This window comes from Nicotiana sylvestris, chromosome 9 (genome assembly GCF_000393655.2).
Source record: "Nicotiana sylvestris chromosome 9, ASM39365v2, whole genome shotgun sequence".
NCBI lineage: Eukaryota > Viridiplantae > Streptophyta > Magnoliopsida > Solanales > Solanaceae > Nicotiana > Nicotiana sylvestris.
This window is the reverse complement of record NC_091065.1, coordinates 73377136-73394502: the sequence shown is the minus strand read 5'-3', so window position 1 is coordinate 73394502 and position 17367 is coordinate 73377136. Positions and strand designations below refer to the sequence as shown.

Sequence of the window (17367 nt, the reverse complement as noted above, 5' to 3'; positions counted from 1 at the left end):
TTAGGGTGTCCCAAGTCACCAATTTTAATCCCGAATCGAGGAAAAGAATGACTCCATATTACAGTCTGCGCACCAGAAATCCGGATAAGGAATTCTGTTAACCCGGGAGAAGGTGTTAGGCATTCCCGAGTTCCGTGGTTCTAGCACGGTCGCTCAACTGTCATATTCGGCTTATTTATCTAATTTTAAATACAATATGAACTTATGTGCAAATTTATCTTTTAACCGCTTTACTATTATTTTTTTTTTTTTTTAGGAATGTGAACATCGCTTAAAATATATCTTTGGACTGTGTCACATGAAATGCACCCACAACCCGAAACATATTTTATTTGATGTTTTAGGATTTGGATTTGGGTCGCATGAAATGCACACCCAAGTTTAAGAAAGTAAATTATTAAACACGCGCCTAAAGAGACTATCGCGTTATTATTTTGCGGAGGCCGTGAAGTTCGCTAAACGACCCTCCTGAATTCTAAGTAATTTTAAACAAAGTATTTACTGAGGGCCCCGCAATTTGTGTTTTTATTCGGCGAGGCTCGTCTCATCCTTATTTTTTTTTAAAGGAATTTGCAACGTCATGGAAATGCATCTCATACCACGTCACAGTCAATGTACCCGTGATTAGAGACACATTTCGATTTCGTTGAGATTTGGATTTGGGTCACATAAATGTGCACCCGAGTTTAGGGAGATAACATTATTAAAGGCGCGCCTAAAGCAACTAGCGCATTATTATTTTTGGGGCAGGGCCGTGAAATTTACTAAACGGCCCGTCCCGGAATCTAAGTATTTAATACATATATTTTGCGAGGGCTCCGCAATTCGTACATTTTTATTTAGCGAAGCTCGCCCTTTTTTATTATTATTATTTTTTTATTATTTTTTATTTTTTATTTTTTTTATATTTTTAAAGGGATGCCATTTTTACGCCTTTAACCATACTAAATCTTACAGCCTCTTTACAAATACAATCTCATAACTTGTCAAGATTTAACAAAGGAAGTTAAGCGAATGAGTGTTTCGGGCGTAGCAACAACATGTACTAATACTAATTTTGTCCAAATAAACTAAGACAATAATAACATAACACATTGAACGAAAATGCATACGGTGAAACATAAGCAGAAAATTATCATATCAATTGATATATTGCAACTTCAAACATTGAACGTAAAATTTCTTTAATCCAATACATCGAGGTTTACTAACCTTTGAACCTCAACAAACTCAGAACGACAAACACGATTCCGACGGAACTCGAGCCGGACCTCTCTAAACGAAGAACAACGATGGAACCTCGGACAGCAACTCGGCGTACCGGACCTCGACGAGCCAAAGTCGACCACGACGGAAAAAGAAAACTCGGACCAAGTCTGTCAACGACCTGAGATTGTTGGTTGCTGCTGTGTATTTTTTGACGCAGCAACTAGTTCGACAAAAGGCAACAAAGGGGTCGTTTGGATGTGAGGAAGGAGGAGGCTATGGAGGGTCATTTGGCTGGTGGTTTGTTGACGGTGGTATTTGACGACGGGCTGGGCAGTAGGGTCGACGGAACTGGAGGTTGACGATGGTGGTTATGGCGTCGCTTGGTGGTGGCGATGCAGTAGAGTCGACTGGTTTGGGTAGTGGTCGACGGAGGGCTGGAGGTTGACGATGGTGGTTATGGCGTCGTTTGGTGGTGGCGATGCAATAGAGTCGACTGGTTTGGGTAGTGGTCGACGGAGGGCTGGAGGTTGACGATGGTGGTTATGGCGTCGTTTGGTGGTGGCGATGCAGTGATGGAGCTGGAGCTCGCGGGCTGGGGGAAGGTGACGGGGTGGTGTTCGGACAGTGGAGGTGACGACGCTGCTGCTACTCGTCGGACTGGGTAGTGACGATGGTGGAGCTGGGAGGAGGAGGGTCCGTGTGGTGGTGGTGTTTGGAGCGTTTGGACGTGGGGAAGGTGAAAGGGGGGGGGGTCCGGTAGGTTTTTCTCTTCTTCTTCTTTGTGAAGAAGAAGATGAACAGTGCCAAAGAATTTTTTCCGTTTTTTTTTTCTTTTTCTGACCAAAATCCCAAAAGTCCCCCTCCTTTCATGTTTTGTCCGTGTATTTGTAATGTTTTGCCCTCAAAAAATGAGCCCCACGCGTGGTGGGGTTCAAGGCATATGTCCCCCACGCGTGGTGGGGTTCCCCACGTGTCCTGGACACGGTTTATTATGGGCTCGGTCCGAAAATTAGGCCTAAAACCGGGTAGTTTGAACCCGAATATTATTCTTTTGCCCGGACCCGAGAAATAGGAATACGCTGCTTAACTAGTCCTATGTAAGCAAAATAACTACCAAAAATAAGACTAGTATTTAAACGAAACTATATATTTTTAAATATTTTTTTCAAGATTTTAAAATAGCTACAAAAATATTAATAAAACTATTTTTTTGTAATTTTCGTAAATATTAAGATAAAATATGAAGTACTATTTTTGTATTTTTTCAAAGTTAAAACGACTATAAAATATTAATAAAACCATTTTTTGTAATTTTCGTAAATATTAAGATAAAATATGAAGTAATGTTTTTTTTGTATTTTTCAAAGTTAAAATAACTATAACATATTAATAAAACTATTTTTGTAATTTTCGTTTTTTTTTAATAAAGACAAAAATATGAAATAATATTTTTGTATTAAAATGACTTCAAAACATTAATAGAATTATATATATATTTTTTGTTAATTTTCGAATTTATATAAAGTACCAAAATAAAGTACAATTTTTGTATTTTTCAAGTTTATGAGAAATACATAAACTAAAATTTATATATATATTTTCTGATTTTTTTCTTTTTGCAACAAAATAAGGTAAAATAGTTAAAATAGTTATACTAGACCCAATTTCACATATTCACGCTAAAAATGTGAAAATTCTCGGGGAGGGTCAAAAATCACGTGCTTACAGGAGTAATATGCATAATTTACTATGATACTCATATTAATTGATGCATATTTGTAATGGATTTGAGAAAATGATTTGAAATGAGTAATTAATATTGTGGGTATAACAGGAAAAAAGAAATTGTCTTATGTTGATATGCTAAAAATGACAAGTAAAAGTGAAAATCTATTTTTAAAATATTGAATAAGTAAAAGTGAATTTCGAGAGTATTTTTTAGATGGCTTGTTCCTTCCTTTTCGACCTTTACAGTACTAATATATAGCTTATAGTCCGTTTGGCCAAGCTGTAAAAATTAGTTTATTTTGAGAAGTGTTTTTCTCAAAAGTACTTTTGGTGAGAAACAGTTTGTGTTTGGCTAATTAGTTTCAAAAGCATTTCTGAGCAGCAATTAGTGTTTGGCCAAGCTTTAAAAAACTGCTTCTAAGTGTATTTTTCTCAAAAGTGCTTCTCAAAAAAGTGATTTTGGAGAGAAACTACTTCTTTCTGTTTATCCAAAACTGTTTCTGCTTCTCCTCAAAAACATTTTTTTTTCCTTCCAAAAGCTTGGTCAAACACATTAATATTTGGCCAAAAATACTTTTGACTAAAAAAGCACTTTTGGCCAAAATAAAGCTTGGCCAAGCTATTAGTTGCCCAATTCGATCTTTTTGCCCTGATTGGATATGGTTAGGCTGAAAAGTCTGCAATTGTTAATGAAAGGTGTAACTAATTAAGGAGCTTGCTGGGTAATCGTGATGTTTTTTCTTGTCAATCGCTATTACGTGTTAATCCGGTCTATTAACAAACTTTTCCATGTATAGTCAATGATATGAATGCCATTAAATAACTTACATTTACAAAAACGGAAGGCAAATCGAGACAGAAAAAGAATCTGCAGTATAGCCATCACTAAAATATTTTCATGCTATGGAACATAGCTCAATGATTTGATTTCATTGGTTAACTTAGTATAATGTTGCCTCACGTCACGGTGTAGCAAATCCACTCACTATTTATTATCTAGAGAAAGATTCAAAGGGAAATAAGTGAAATTAATACAGTAGGAGAAAAAGACCAGTCAGTGATAAAAGTGGAAAGACGTATTTACAAGAAAATTAACAAAAATTTGGTCTAGCTATTAGGTAGTAATAAGAAAGTCTGACTAAAGTAAAATCGTGATTCGTGAGTAGTGTCATTTTTTGTCATCACCAAGAAAATTATAAGTAGTGGAGTAGTACTAAATTATTGGAGCTTTTGAGTGTTTGATTCTTTGTTTGAAATTTGAATGCAAGTTAATTATCCGGTAATTAACTATTCGTATTCCGAATTACTGATGACTAAAGATGGTGACTGCTCTACAAAAGGGACTTTTGGTAGCAAATCAAAAGCTAATGACGGATGATAACTTTTACGTATGATTAACTAACTGACAAATCCTATGATACTACCAAACATCTCTCATATGATGTGATTTAGTTTCAAAATAGAACAGTCAAGACAGCGATATCAATAGAAATTTGATTGATTTACGCAAATATCTCTTTTTAGGTTATTAGATTTTATCTCTATTTTAAAAATTATGCACATATAGTGCATGGGAAATCTCATTTCGAACGGTGTTGGCTTTGGATCTAATGTTTGTTCAAATATTTTTCACTTAGCTAACAAAATTATTAGATTATAATCTAAAATTTGCAATAACTTACAAGTGATTAATGCTTCCTTGTAAGTTTTCAGTTTGATTAAAAAAAGGTTCTTTAGACCAAGGTCTAAAACGTCCATCAATTATAAAAGACAATTTACGACATATCTCTCATGTAATATTAGTATTTTAATTCTCATAGTGTAGACCGGTGGTAGAATGGAGAGGTGCAAGAAAAAATGGAAACCAAGAAAGTAGCGTATTTGAATCTAGTGGAAAGTGTAGATGAGGAGGAGAAGATCGAATCAGGAGCATTATAAGTTGGCTAAGAAAGAGGCAAAGCTAGCAAGTACGACGCTAAGACTGCAACTTTTAGTTATTTGTATGAGGAACTCGAGGGCCGAGGTGGGGATAAGAAGTTGTTCAAGTTAGCCAAGGCGCATGACTTGGATCAAGTGAAGTGCATCAAGGACGAAGAAGATAGACTTTTGTTGGATGATGGACTTATCCGTCGGATGGCCGGAAGACCTACTTCCATGGTCTCTTGAATGATGAAGGGGACATGAGTATTGTACTGGATGATTTGAAACTCTCCGGGAGTCATTGTGATTTTGGGTATTGTAGGCAGATTAGAGTTGATGAAGTTGAGGGGGCTATGCGTAAGATGAGTAGGGGCAAAGCGACCGGGCCGGATAAAATCCCAGTAGAGTTTTGGAATAGTGCAGCCAAGGCAGGCTTGGAGTGGCTCACTAGGATATTTAATGCCATTTTTAGAATGAAGAAGATGCCGGAAGAGTGGAGGTAGAGCACGATAGTTCCTGTATACAAGAACATGGGTGATATCCAAAATTGCAATAACTATTGGGGTATCAAGCTGCTTAGCCATACTATGAAAGTCTAAGAGAGAGTGGTAGAGCTAAGGGTGAGGAAGAGTGTGCCTATTTTCGTAAACCAGTTTGAGTTTATGCCGTGGAGTTCGACTATAGAAGCCATCCACCTTGTTAGGAGATTGATGGAGCAGTATAGGGAAAGAAGAAGGACGTGCATATGGTGTTCATCGACTTAGACAAGGCGTACGATAACGTTTCGAGGGAAGTTTTGTGGAGATGTTTGGAGGCTAAAGGTGTATTTGTTGCCCACGTTGGGTTGATTAAGGACATGCATGATGGAGTAAATACCCAAGTTAGGATGGTGGGTGGGGACTGGACCATTTTCCGGTTATGATGGGGTTGCATTAGGGGTCGACACTCAGCCCTTTTTTGTTTGCTCTAGTGATGGACATACTAACGCGCCACATCCAAGGTGAGGTGCCGTGGTGCATGCTATTTGCAGATGATATTGTATTGATTGACGAGACGCGAGACAGTGTGAATGCGCAATTAGAGGTATGGAGACAGACCCTGGAATCTAAATGTTTCAAGTTGAGCAGAACCAAGACAGAATACTTTGAGTGTAAGTTAAGGGCGAAACTCAATGAGGGGAAGGGGAGGTGAGGCTAGACTCGCAGGTCATCCCTAGGAGAGGGAGTTTTAAGTACCTTGGGTCTATTATTCAGGGGAATGGGGAGATTGATGAAGATGTCACACATCGTATTGGGACGGGATGAATGAAATAGAGACTCGCTTCCAGTATTTTGGTGACAAGAAGGTGCCACCGAAACTTAAGGGTAAGTTCTACAGAGTGGTGGTCAAAACAACGATATTGTATGGGGTTGAGTGTTGGCCAATCAAGACCGCTCATGTCTAAAAGATGAAGATAGCAGAGATGAGGATGTTGAGATGGATGTGCGTGCACACCAGGTTAGATATGATCAGAAATGAGGTTATTTGCGACAAGGTTGGTGTGGCCACTATTGAGGAAAAGATACGGGAAGCACGGCTTAGGTGATTTGGCCATGTGAGGAGGAGGAGCACAGATGCCCCGATTTGGAGGTATGAGAGGTTGACATTGAAGGGCCTATGGAGAGGTAGAGGTACGCCAAAGAAGAGGTGGGGAGAGGTGATTAGGCAAGACATGGCGCAGCTTCAGCTGACCGAGGCCATGACCCTTGATAGGGATTAGGGTAGTAGAGTAGGTAGTCTAGATTGTTCATAACAATAGTATTAGCGCGGAGTCTCGCTTTTTGTTAGTAGTAGGTTTCTATTGTTCTCTTTCGTTATTGATCACCTTACTATCTTGTTAGTTTTATTCTGCTTTTATATGGCTTTTTCGTACTGTCCCTTCTTGTTTATATTTTTATTAATGTGGTGCTTATGGTTTCTTTAGTCGAAGGTCTATTGGAAAAAATCTCTCTATCTTCACAAGGTAAGGGTAAGATCTGCATACACCCTATCTTTCCCAGACCCCACTATGTGGGATTATATTGGGTATGTTGTTGTTGTTGTTGCATGTGGTAGGAAAGGTTTAATTTTTTCTTTCAATATATGAGATATACATCAGTTTAGATGGCGTTTGGCTAAGCTTATAAGCTGGTGAAACTAACTTATAAGCACTTTTCGGCTTATCGATGCGTTTGGTAAAGTTAAAAGTGCTTATAAGACAAGTGCTTATAAGTCAAAATTAAGCCAAAAGTCATAATTTGGTCACCCCCAGCTTATCAATTTTTAGCTTATAAGCACTTTAAGTTTGACCAAGATTTTTACTATTTTATCCTTAAAATATTCCTTTTTAGAACGAAACTCCTACATCGATACTCACAGTCCCAAGTATATTTTCAACTTAAACTCCTCCCCCCACCCACCCAAGTCTGCAATTCTCATTGACTATTTAAGATAAGCAAATTCTCTATTCATTTGCATATTTATATTTATGTGATTGTGTATTAATCTTTGAACTGTATGTAATAAACGAGGACATATCAAATTTTTGGTATATTATTTTTTTAGTGTTGTGGTGATGAAGACAATGTTTGTTTCTCTTCAAATATTTTGTCCTATTTAGATTTATTTTTTACTGAGAAATTTTTGTCAATTTATTATTATTGTAACTTATGATTATATGCTTATCATAAAATAAATTATATTTATTATAAAAGATATCTTATCTAAGCACAGTTGTATTTAAAATAAAATGACAAATAGAATATTTTATATTTGAATCGATTTGGAATCTAAAGTTTTAATGAAATTATGCTCTTATAAGTGTAAACAGTTACAAGGTTATTTAAGTCATTTTAACAGAAATAGAGCTTATCAGCACCTTTTATCAAATATTGCAACAATTTATTATCAATTTCAGCACTTGTAACCAAACACGTAACTGCTTATTTATTAAATCAGATTCAACACTTAAAAGTACTTTTAAGCACTTAATGCTTATCAGCTACTTCAAATCAGCTAATCCAAACAGGCTCTTAATTTAATTTGAATCTATCTTTATTTAATAAAAAATTCTTATCGATTTTCATATCAATATTTTATAAGAATTAATTGATTTGAGTCAATTCCGATCTCTTATTGGGACTTTTGGGTGTTGGGTTGATTTTAGAAAGGCAAGTTAATTATCCAGTCATTAGTAATCCACATTGGAATTACTGGTGACTAAATACTGATGGATAAAGCAAGGCTCTCTCTGCAAATCATGAATGAGAAATTTGACGGCCATGATTACATTTACACGTATAGATATTATGATGAATTAAAAAGGGGACGACCAATCCCATGATATTTCCACATCATTCATAATTGGTCCCCAATAACAAGATACATCAGATCCAGCCCCTGCAATCAGAATCATGAGATTCTCTTCCACCCATTTTCATCACTTTCCATAATTATATCGGTAATTATAAACGTGTAAACTAATGTATGCTAGTAGTGGTTAAAGATAATGTACATGTTTTATGATCTTATTAGGCTTGTCAATAAAAAGCTATGTATTGTCAAATTAACCTCATAATATAAAAGGTTTATATACTGTTAAGGGGTCGTTTGGTTGCACTATAAAGATGGTATAATACATCCATAAAACTCCACATTAGTAATGCATTGTTTGGTGACCTTTTGAAACTTGCATAAAATTTAACATAATATAATATAATATAATATAATATAATATTTGGTTCAGAGGCAGATCCAAGATTTAAATCGTTTGGGTTCAATTTTAAGGTTTTTAATATTGAAACCATTATATTTTTAAAATTATGGGCTCATATCTACTATTTTTGCAATTTTAATAAATTTTTACTCCGCGTCGAAAGTTATGAGTTCAGTTGAACTCATAGATGATATACTAGATCCGCCTCTAATTTGGTTGGCATGTTTGATGTCTGCATAACTAATACCTACATAAGTTATGCAGGAATTTATATATTATTTTATTAGGCATAAAAGATAGAATAAGTATATGAGGACTAGTAATACATGGAATCCTCACGTATTAAACCATTTTATTTTCTTTCTAAACGTAAATAAAAAATATATTTTAATCCATACATTATAATGCATTATATCCCTCCATTACTTATTTATATATTACAATTTATAGTTTATTAATCGTATATTACAATTTGTGCAGTACTAATTCTATATTACAATCCTTGAATTATTAATCCATATATTATTACTTCATGCATAACTCGATTCTAAATCAATTGACTCCTTAGTGCATAATTTAAGATGTTTATTCAGATTATTTTTTATACAATGATAATGCAAGAAAATATTGAAATTATGAATACTAGTAGAGTTTTTCTTTAGACTTTAAATATTAAATAAATTCTTATAAAATGTACGTCTTTGTTAAAGTGAAATGATTTTAAATACTTCAGACTTTTCAAAAAGAAAAAGAAGTGTGACAAAAATCATGTTTCATTTTTTTTTTGGCAGCAGCTGAAACAAAAAAAGAAAAGGGAAAAAAATATGAAGAAAAGATCAGTATACTACGGGAAAGGAGTTAAAAAACGAAAACGACGGCTCACGAAATGTACAGCGGGTAAAAGCCTTGGTGCTATTCCTGTCTTTTTCATTTCTCAAGGCCCCCCCTCTAACCCCCCCCCCCCCGCATTACTTTCATGCTTATTTTTTCTCTTTCTTTTTATAATCTTCTTTTACGAATTTTAACCTTTGAAGGTACTCTTGTTTGTTTTTCCACTGTCGTTTTCTCTACATAATTTAGAAAATAAAATTACGACATATAAGTATAGAGTATTTTGTTATTCAATTTTCTCACATTATTAAGAAAGTTGGTCAAACATCAGTTTGCACTATTTTCGAATTCTAGTGTAATTGAATTTTGATAATCCACTTTCACTTTCAATTACGCTAAAAAAAATATACTTTTCTTTAGCCATAGCTCGGTATATAAGCATCTTAACGGATTCTCTTTCATTTTTTCCGTTGCAATAAGCCTAGCATTTCTCAAACATTGAGATGGACAAATAGCTAAAAGTTCTTAATTCTAACTCTAATATCACAGTATTGTATTACTATTATTAATGTTGTTGTTATAATAATAATAATAATAATAATTATTATTATTTTTTTTTTTGAGAGCAAGCTTCAATTTTCTCAACTTTATTCAAGAGCAAGTCTCTTCTAAACCTACTTTCAGAATATATATTCAACAAATATGTTTAAATAATTCTAGAAAGCATGCAACTTCCGTGTCAAATTACAACCATGCATTTTGTATTATTGTTCAATCAACTTTTTTCATACCCACTTTCCACTATGTGAACAGAAACTGTTACTATTTTATTTAGATCGTTTGCTAGTCAAAAAATTATAATTCAAAAGTAATATATGAATTCAACTAAAAACAGCCGATCCAAGATCACTACGACTGGTATTCTATCTTTCTTATTTCTTGTAAGTTATTCAAAAAGGAAAAATTACTCTAATTAAACATGATTTTACATTTGCTCTATGGTACAACCGTTTAACACTCCAGCAAAAAAAAAAAAGAATCTATTTTAATTTATATGAAATACTTTGAATCGACACTGAATTGAATTTTTTTTTAAAACTCTATAATATTTGTATAATTATAAAATTTAATATTAAACATATCCTATATTTGTATAATTTTAAAATTTTTACATCAAAAATAAAATAAGAAGCATGAAATACCTTCTTTTTTTCAAATTTACAAGAGTATTAGCATTTCATTTTGGCCAAGCTTATTTTTGGACAAACGTGTTTTTTTTTGCCAAAAGCACTTATTGCCTCAATTTGAGGTGTTTGACCAAGTTTCTAGAAGGAAAAAAAGTGCTTTTGAGAAGAAACAGAAGTAGTTTTGGAGAAGCAGAAAAAAGTAGTTTCTCTCCAAAAGCACTTTTTTTGAATTACTTTTGAGAAAAATCACTTATAAGCAGTTTTTTTAAACCTGACCAAACATTAATTTTTGCTCAAAAGTGCTTTTCAAACTAATTAGCCAAACACAAACTAATTTTCGTAAAAAATACTTTTGAGAAAAATACTTTAAAAAAAAAGTACTTTATCAAAGTAAACTGGGCTATAAATAAAGTATTCGCGTAAATCAAATGGGCGAAGTAAATTGTAAACCTTGCACCCTCAACCCTGGTAACATTTTGACCACGCATACGACTTAACTCTACTAAGCCCTGGTTACATATTGACCGCACCAGTGACCAATCCTAACACCCCCACCCCTCACCCCCACCCCAATTCCAACATCATCACACAATAAAACCTTATCTTCTCTGCAGTACACACACACACACACTCTTTCTTCTCTCTCTACACAGAGCAAATCTAAGCTCGTTAATGTCGATTCAGATCTGAAGCACCTCAGCAAAAACAGGAGCACTGTGAGCCAGTGAAATTCCAGTTTTAACCCTCCCATCTCCGTACGACAATGGCGTACTCATTCCCGGAAGAAGTTTTAGAACACGTGTTCTCCTTCCTCAGCTCCGACCAGGACCGGAACTCCGTATCCTTAGTCTGCAAATCATGGTACGAGATCGAACGCTGGTGTCGGAGGAGAATCTTCGTCGGAAACTGCTACGCCGTGAGCCCTAGCCTCATGATCCGACGGTTCCCAGAAGTCAGATCTGTAGAGTTAAAAGGAAAACCTCATTTTGCTGACTTCAATCTGGTCCCTGAAGGTTGGGGTGCTTACGTGCACCCTTGGATTGTGGCTATGTCTAGGTCTTACCCTTGGCTTGAGGAAATTAGGCTTAAGCGTATGGTAATTACGGATGAGTCCTTGGAGTTGATTTCTAAGTCGTTTAAGAACTTCAAGGTGCTAGTTTTGTCTTCTTGCGATGGTTTTACTACTGATGGTCTTGCTTCTATTGCCGCTAATTGCAGGTGAAGCCATTTTCTGTCACTAGCCATTTCTCTCTCTAGTTAATGCATTTTCTTTTTTCTGTTTGGCTAGCTGTAGTGCGTTTAGTTGTGGTTAAAGTTTTAATCTTCGGGTCTTTGTTTAGCTCACTTGTTTATTTTGATCTAATTTTGGGTATTAATGATTCCTTAAGCTTTTCGAAATAAAAGTTTTATACATTTTTAGGAACTACATTAAAAGTTACTGTATGCATTAATACAATTTTTTATAGTTAAAGTAATGTTTTCTCACTATTCATTTTCTTCTCTCTATTTTACACCTCCTTTTTATGTTTTGCTTACTGTAGTGTATTTAGTGGTGATTAAAGTTTTAATCTTTGGTAATTAGATCTAGTTTTTGGGTATATTCGGACAATGATTCCTTTAGTTATTTGAATGAAGTTGACGTTTATAGCAACTATATAGAAAGTGTCACTGTATATGTTAGTACACTTTTTTATAGTTAAAAGTAATTCGAAGATATTTTGAAAAAATCTTAGTCAAAGAATGGTACCGGTTGATTTCAAATGGTAATAGTGCTTTAGAAATTGGAACCAGGGACTAATTGTATGTTGGTGTATTGTAGTTAAATCTTAACCTTTTTGGAGAATGCAGTAAGCACTTTGGTTTTAGACGTTGGGTTTAGTATTTGTTACTGGTATGGTTCATGTTCCAATTTGTAGGAATTATAATTATTTTATTGGGTAGATAGTCGAAATGAAGTATCTACTGTAGATGAATTCATCTTTTATGTAGTTGACGAACTGGCATTTTCTTGTTTCACGCTGTTCCCATTTTACTCTTTTGTTAGAAAACATGTTAATAGTGTTGTGATGCTGTCTTGCTGCTATATTGCATCTAACTGACGCATCTGGCTTTTGATTTCTGAACTTTTAATTTTTTTTTCAACTTCTTTCTGGTATACTTCTGGTCCTTAATTGCCAGATTTTTATTGAATGATCAGAGGTCAATAGTTTCCTATACTTCCTTTACTAAATAGTGAAATTGTGGGTTTTCTTATTGGACTTAAAACAGCTGGAATTTCTTTTATGGTTAAATTCTTGTGGCAGACACTGGATAATTAGGAAGTAATTTATTTCTGTTGTTAAGTGCATTTTGCTTTCCCTCTCATTATGTAACTGCATTTTGAATTGTAAGAAACATTCTGCTTTAACTCTGCTTTGTTTTTAAGTTTTGGAGATTTGAATGTTATCTGAATTCTCTGGACAATTCCACATGTTTGTTTCTTGGTCCTTTGGTGAGAGGCTTTTGAATCAGGGTGGAGTTTTGTAATGGAGTATATCCGTGGTTCAATGTTGAAATGGTTAAGTGTATTGGGATAGGAAATGAGGTTTTATTGAATCCCACTTCTGAAAATGTGTCAATATGAGGCAAACATGATTCTGAATCCTCCATATTGATCTTGTGCATATCAGCTGACTGATTTTATCATTCAGTGTCCGGCGTGCTTCAAATTATAACAGAATGATTATGTAGATAGGCGTTCTCATGTAAATCCTGTTTTATTGCAGGAATATTAGAGAACTGGACTTGGGAGAGAGTGAAGTGGAGGACCTTAGTGGACATTGGCTTAGCCATTTTCCTGATAGCTGCACATCACTTGTTTCACTTAACATTGCCTGTTTGGCTTCTGAGATCAGTTTCTTAGCTTTGGAGCGTTTGGTTGCCCGCTCTCCTAATTTGAGGACTCTTCGGATAAATCGTGCTGTACCCCTTGAGAAGCTTCCGAATCTGCTTCGCCACGCTTCTCAGTTGATTGAATTTGGTACAGGCGCCTACTCCGCTGATGTACGGTCTGATGTCTTCTCAAACCTGACAGAAGCTTTTTCAGGCTGCAAGCAACTTAAAGGCTTGTCTGGGTTTTGGGATGTTGTTCCGGCTTACCTTCCAGCTATATATCCTGTTTGCTCCAGACTCACCTCTTTAAATTTGAGCTATGCTACCAGTCAAAACCCCGACCTTGGCAAGCTCATAAGTCAGTGTCACAACTTGCAGCGGTTGTGGGTATGTTCTAGCTTGCGTTTTAAATTTTTCGAAGAGTTAATTGATTTTCTTGATACAGCAACTGCGGACATGTTTTTTTTTCCCTGAGAAAGGAGAAGAAGAGGCATGATCATGTTTAACATCATACTAGCTGTGATAATATTTAAAAGAAATTCTATGAGAAGAATAAAAAAATAGCTTGTTCGTATTTGTGCCAATTCCTAACTGCCACAGATCAACCAATCAACTACGACTTAATCCCAATTTAGTTGGTGTCAGCTTTTTGGATCCTCGTAAACTATTTGACTATATTCAGGTCCTTTTCATTCCAATACTAAATAATTTGTCTTTTAAGTAACAATTTTCAAGGGATAGGCAAAAGGTAAATGTTCTGTAGATTAACTTCACCTTTGCTGGTTAGGAAGATTCCAGGCGACAATATTTTATACCGTATTGCTACGTAACTCACCGTCCATGAAAGTTAAAGCTAAACTTTACATGCTTGATTGTGATCTGGATGAAAGGGTTTGTTGTTTAAACTTGTGCACCCGATGCACATATTAATCCATCTAAATGAGATTGTTATGCTAAAAAATTGCATGTATATTTTGCTAGTAGCTTTTCCTAACTGTTCTATAGTTTTTCTTGCCATTATTAACTTCGGTACCATGTCTAAGTGTTGAATTACTTAACTTGCAATGAATATCACTGCAGGTGCTAGACTACATTGAAGATATTGGTCTTGAGGAACTTGCTGCCAATTGTAAGGACCTTCAAGAGCTGAGGGTGTTTCCTTCTGATCCTTTTGCTCCTGAACCAAATGCAACCTTGACGGAGCAAGGCCTTGTAGCTGTCTCAGATGGCTGCCCAAAGCTCCAGTCTGTTTTATACTTCTGCCGTCAAATGACAAATGCAGCTTTAGTTACTATTGCTAGGAATCGTCCTAACATGATTCGTTTTCGCTTGTGTATTATTGAGCCTCGAAGTCCCGATTACTTAACTCTTGGGCCGCTTGATACTGGTTTTGGGGCCATTGTGGAGAACTGTAAAGAATTGCGGCGACTTTCACTTTCTGGCCTCCTTACTGATCGTGTCTTTGAGTACATAGGGACCCATGCTAAAAAGTTAGAGATGCTTTCCATAGCTTTTGCTGGGGACAGCGATTTGGGACTCCACCATGTACTCTCTGGCTGTGAAAGCCTCCGGAAGTTGGAGATCAGAGATTGTCCCTTTGGAGACAAGGCTCTCTTGGCCAATGCTGCAAAGCTTGAGACAATGCGATCCCTTTGGATGTCTTCTTGTTCAGTAAGTTTTGGAGCATGTAAGCTGCTAGCTCAAAAGATTCCTAGGCTTAATGTTGAAGTCATAGATGAGAGGGGTCCTCCAGATACAAGGCCAGAAAGCTGCCCTGTAGAAAAACTTTACATATATCGAACAGTGGCTGGACCGAGGTTTGACACGCCTGGTTTTGTTTGGAGAATGGATGAAGATACAGCAGTGAGATTGTCTTGAGCCATATAGCAATTGGGAATTCTTCACAAGGAATGATGGCAGGTATTAGTGCTATGTTTATCCTCCTGCATTTGTTTTGTAACGCCTTATTGTAGTTGCAGTGCAGTTGAGGTGGGAACATCACAGCTAAAAAGTATAGAGAGGCTCGAGAGCTCATATGCCATCAATTTTCTTTTGGCTGAGCTACTTTACAGCAGCTTGCTGTCAATAAAGAGTTTGAACTCTGAGTTGCTGTGTATCATCTAGAGTAACAGTTATTTCTTTTTCTTTGGGTGGAGGCAAATTTTTGCCATGTATGTGTTATTTGCAGACTTTGCTTCATTATGTATTTGTTTCTTTCTTCTTTCTTCTAGTGACTTTTTCTCTAATGGCAGATTGCCATCTTGAACTTTAATAAGTTACTTAGGATAATGTATGACAAAATGTTAGTTGTAGCTCTTTTAGTAAATTAATTGCACCATGCTGAAGGGGAGCCTTGATACAACAGTCAGAGATCAAGGGTTCAAGTGGTGAGAACACTCTCTTGCAGATATGCAAGGGAAAATTGCATACTGTAGAATTATTAATTGCATAGTTGTAGCTCTTTTAGTAAATTAATTGCACCATGCTGAAGGGGAGCCTTGATACAACAGTCAGAGATCAAGGGTTCAAGTGGTGAGAACACTCTCTTGCAGATATGCAAGGGAAAATTGCATACTGTAGAATTATTGTGGTCCAGCATTTCTCCTACCCACACATAGCAGTAGGTTAGTGCACTGGGCTGGTCTAGGTTCTTTTTATTTGTACCAGCCATTAACTTTGACAAACTCTAAATTGGCTTGGCATGTCCTTAGAACACGATGCAAATGGAAATTTGTTCTCTACTAGTTGTAGGCTTCGCATCTATGCAGGTTCATTGTATGTTTTCTGGTTGGTAGACTTGCCTGCCCTGCGATGTGGAGGCAATGTGCATCCTATTACATCTCTCTTTTTGTCTTTGAGTAGTTGTTCACTGTTGGATCTAGCCAATACAACATCCTATGGTTTTTAGGCAAGAAAGCATTATGCAAGTCTGTACGGGCCATGGCCTATGGTTATGGAAGAAACGTGGTAACTTTTGTTATTGGTTAAATATTTTTGAGTCATATAGAAAGGGTTTTTTCTCGATAAGTGGAGCATGCGAAAGATTCCAACATGGGAGATAGACAAGGAGATTGACATTACTTTGTGTTCACAACTTTTTCAGTGTTGCTCTCGCCTTTCCACTATCACCTGATGTCATAGTGGAAACAAGCCAAGGAGAAAACCGAAAAACAATGCAAAAGGAGGAGCCAAAAAATGCCCAAGTCTCCTTAGGATAATCATACAACTGAAGAGCCCTAAACCACAAATTTGAATTGAAGAGACAAGAAATGAATAAAATTATAAGTGGTGTGAATTAAAGGATTCTTTTCTTTAGTTAGTGTGTGTGGAGAATAGGACCAAATAAAGATAGAAGCACAGCTAGACGGACAATAATGTAACAGACACCGCACCTGGCAGAGGCAGAAAAGGCTGAATCCATCACTCTCCCATAGGAAAAAAGAGGGAAAAAAAAAAGTATAGTTGTGGAAAGTACTAATACACTACTGATATTCCAGGGTAAGAAAGCAAAAGCTGGAATCAGTCTCTGCTATCTGTCTTTTACTTTTTAGGTACATCTCTAAAAATCTGGTGGAGCTTGTTTATATTGCTGTTCTAAACACGAATTAATGAATGGCGGAGCCAGAAAATCAAACAATGCCTGAAAAATTATTTTTTGTATGTTATTTTAAAAAATAAATTATATTTTCCCTATTACGCAACATAACTTGAATTCTCTTCACTGCATGCCATATTGATAGTGAATTTAATTTATGGCACAAAAGCCATATTGTAAGAATTTCATTAGCTAACTAGTTTGAAAAGTTTGTTTAATTATGCAACGGTTGTTTCTTTTTGTGTGACATTCTCTCATTCTTACATTGTTCAGAAAAAATTATATATTTTTTA

General features: G+C 35.8%; 1 protein-coding gene across 1 annotated transcript; it reads left to right on the top strand.

The window, feature by feature from the left end:
• Nucleotides 1–11227: 11227 nt before the first annotated feature.
• LOC104236647 (protein TRANSPORT INHIBITOR RESPONSE 1-like) lies at nucleotides 11228–15805 on the top strand. The gene is made up of 3 exons (XM_009790620.2): nucleotides 11228–11826; nucleotides 13374–13866; nucleotides 14560–15805. Exons 1-3 carry the CDS (start codon nucleotides 11372–11374, stop codon nucleotides 15355–15357), a joined length of 1746 nt encoding a protein of 581 aa, XP_009788922.1. The 5' UTR covers nucleotides 11228–11371; the 3' UTR covers nucleotides 15358–15805.
• Nucleotides 15806–17367: the final 1562 nt, after the last annotated feature.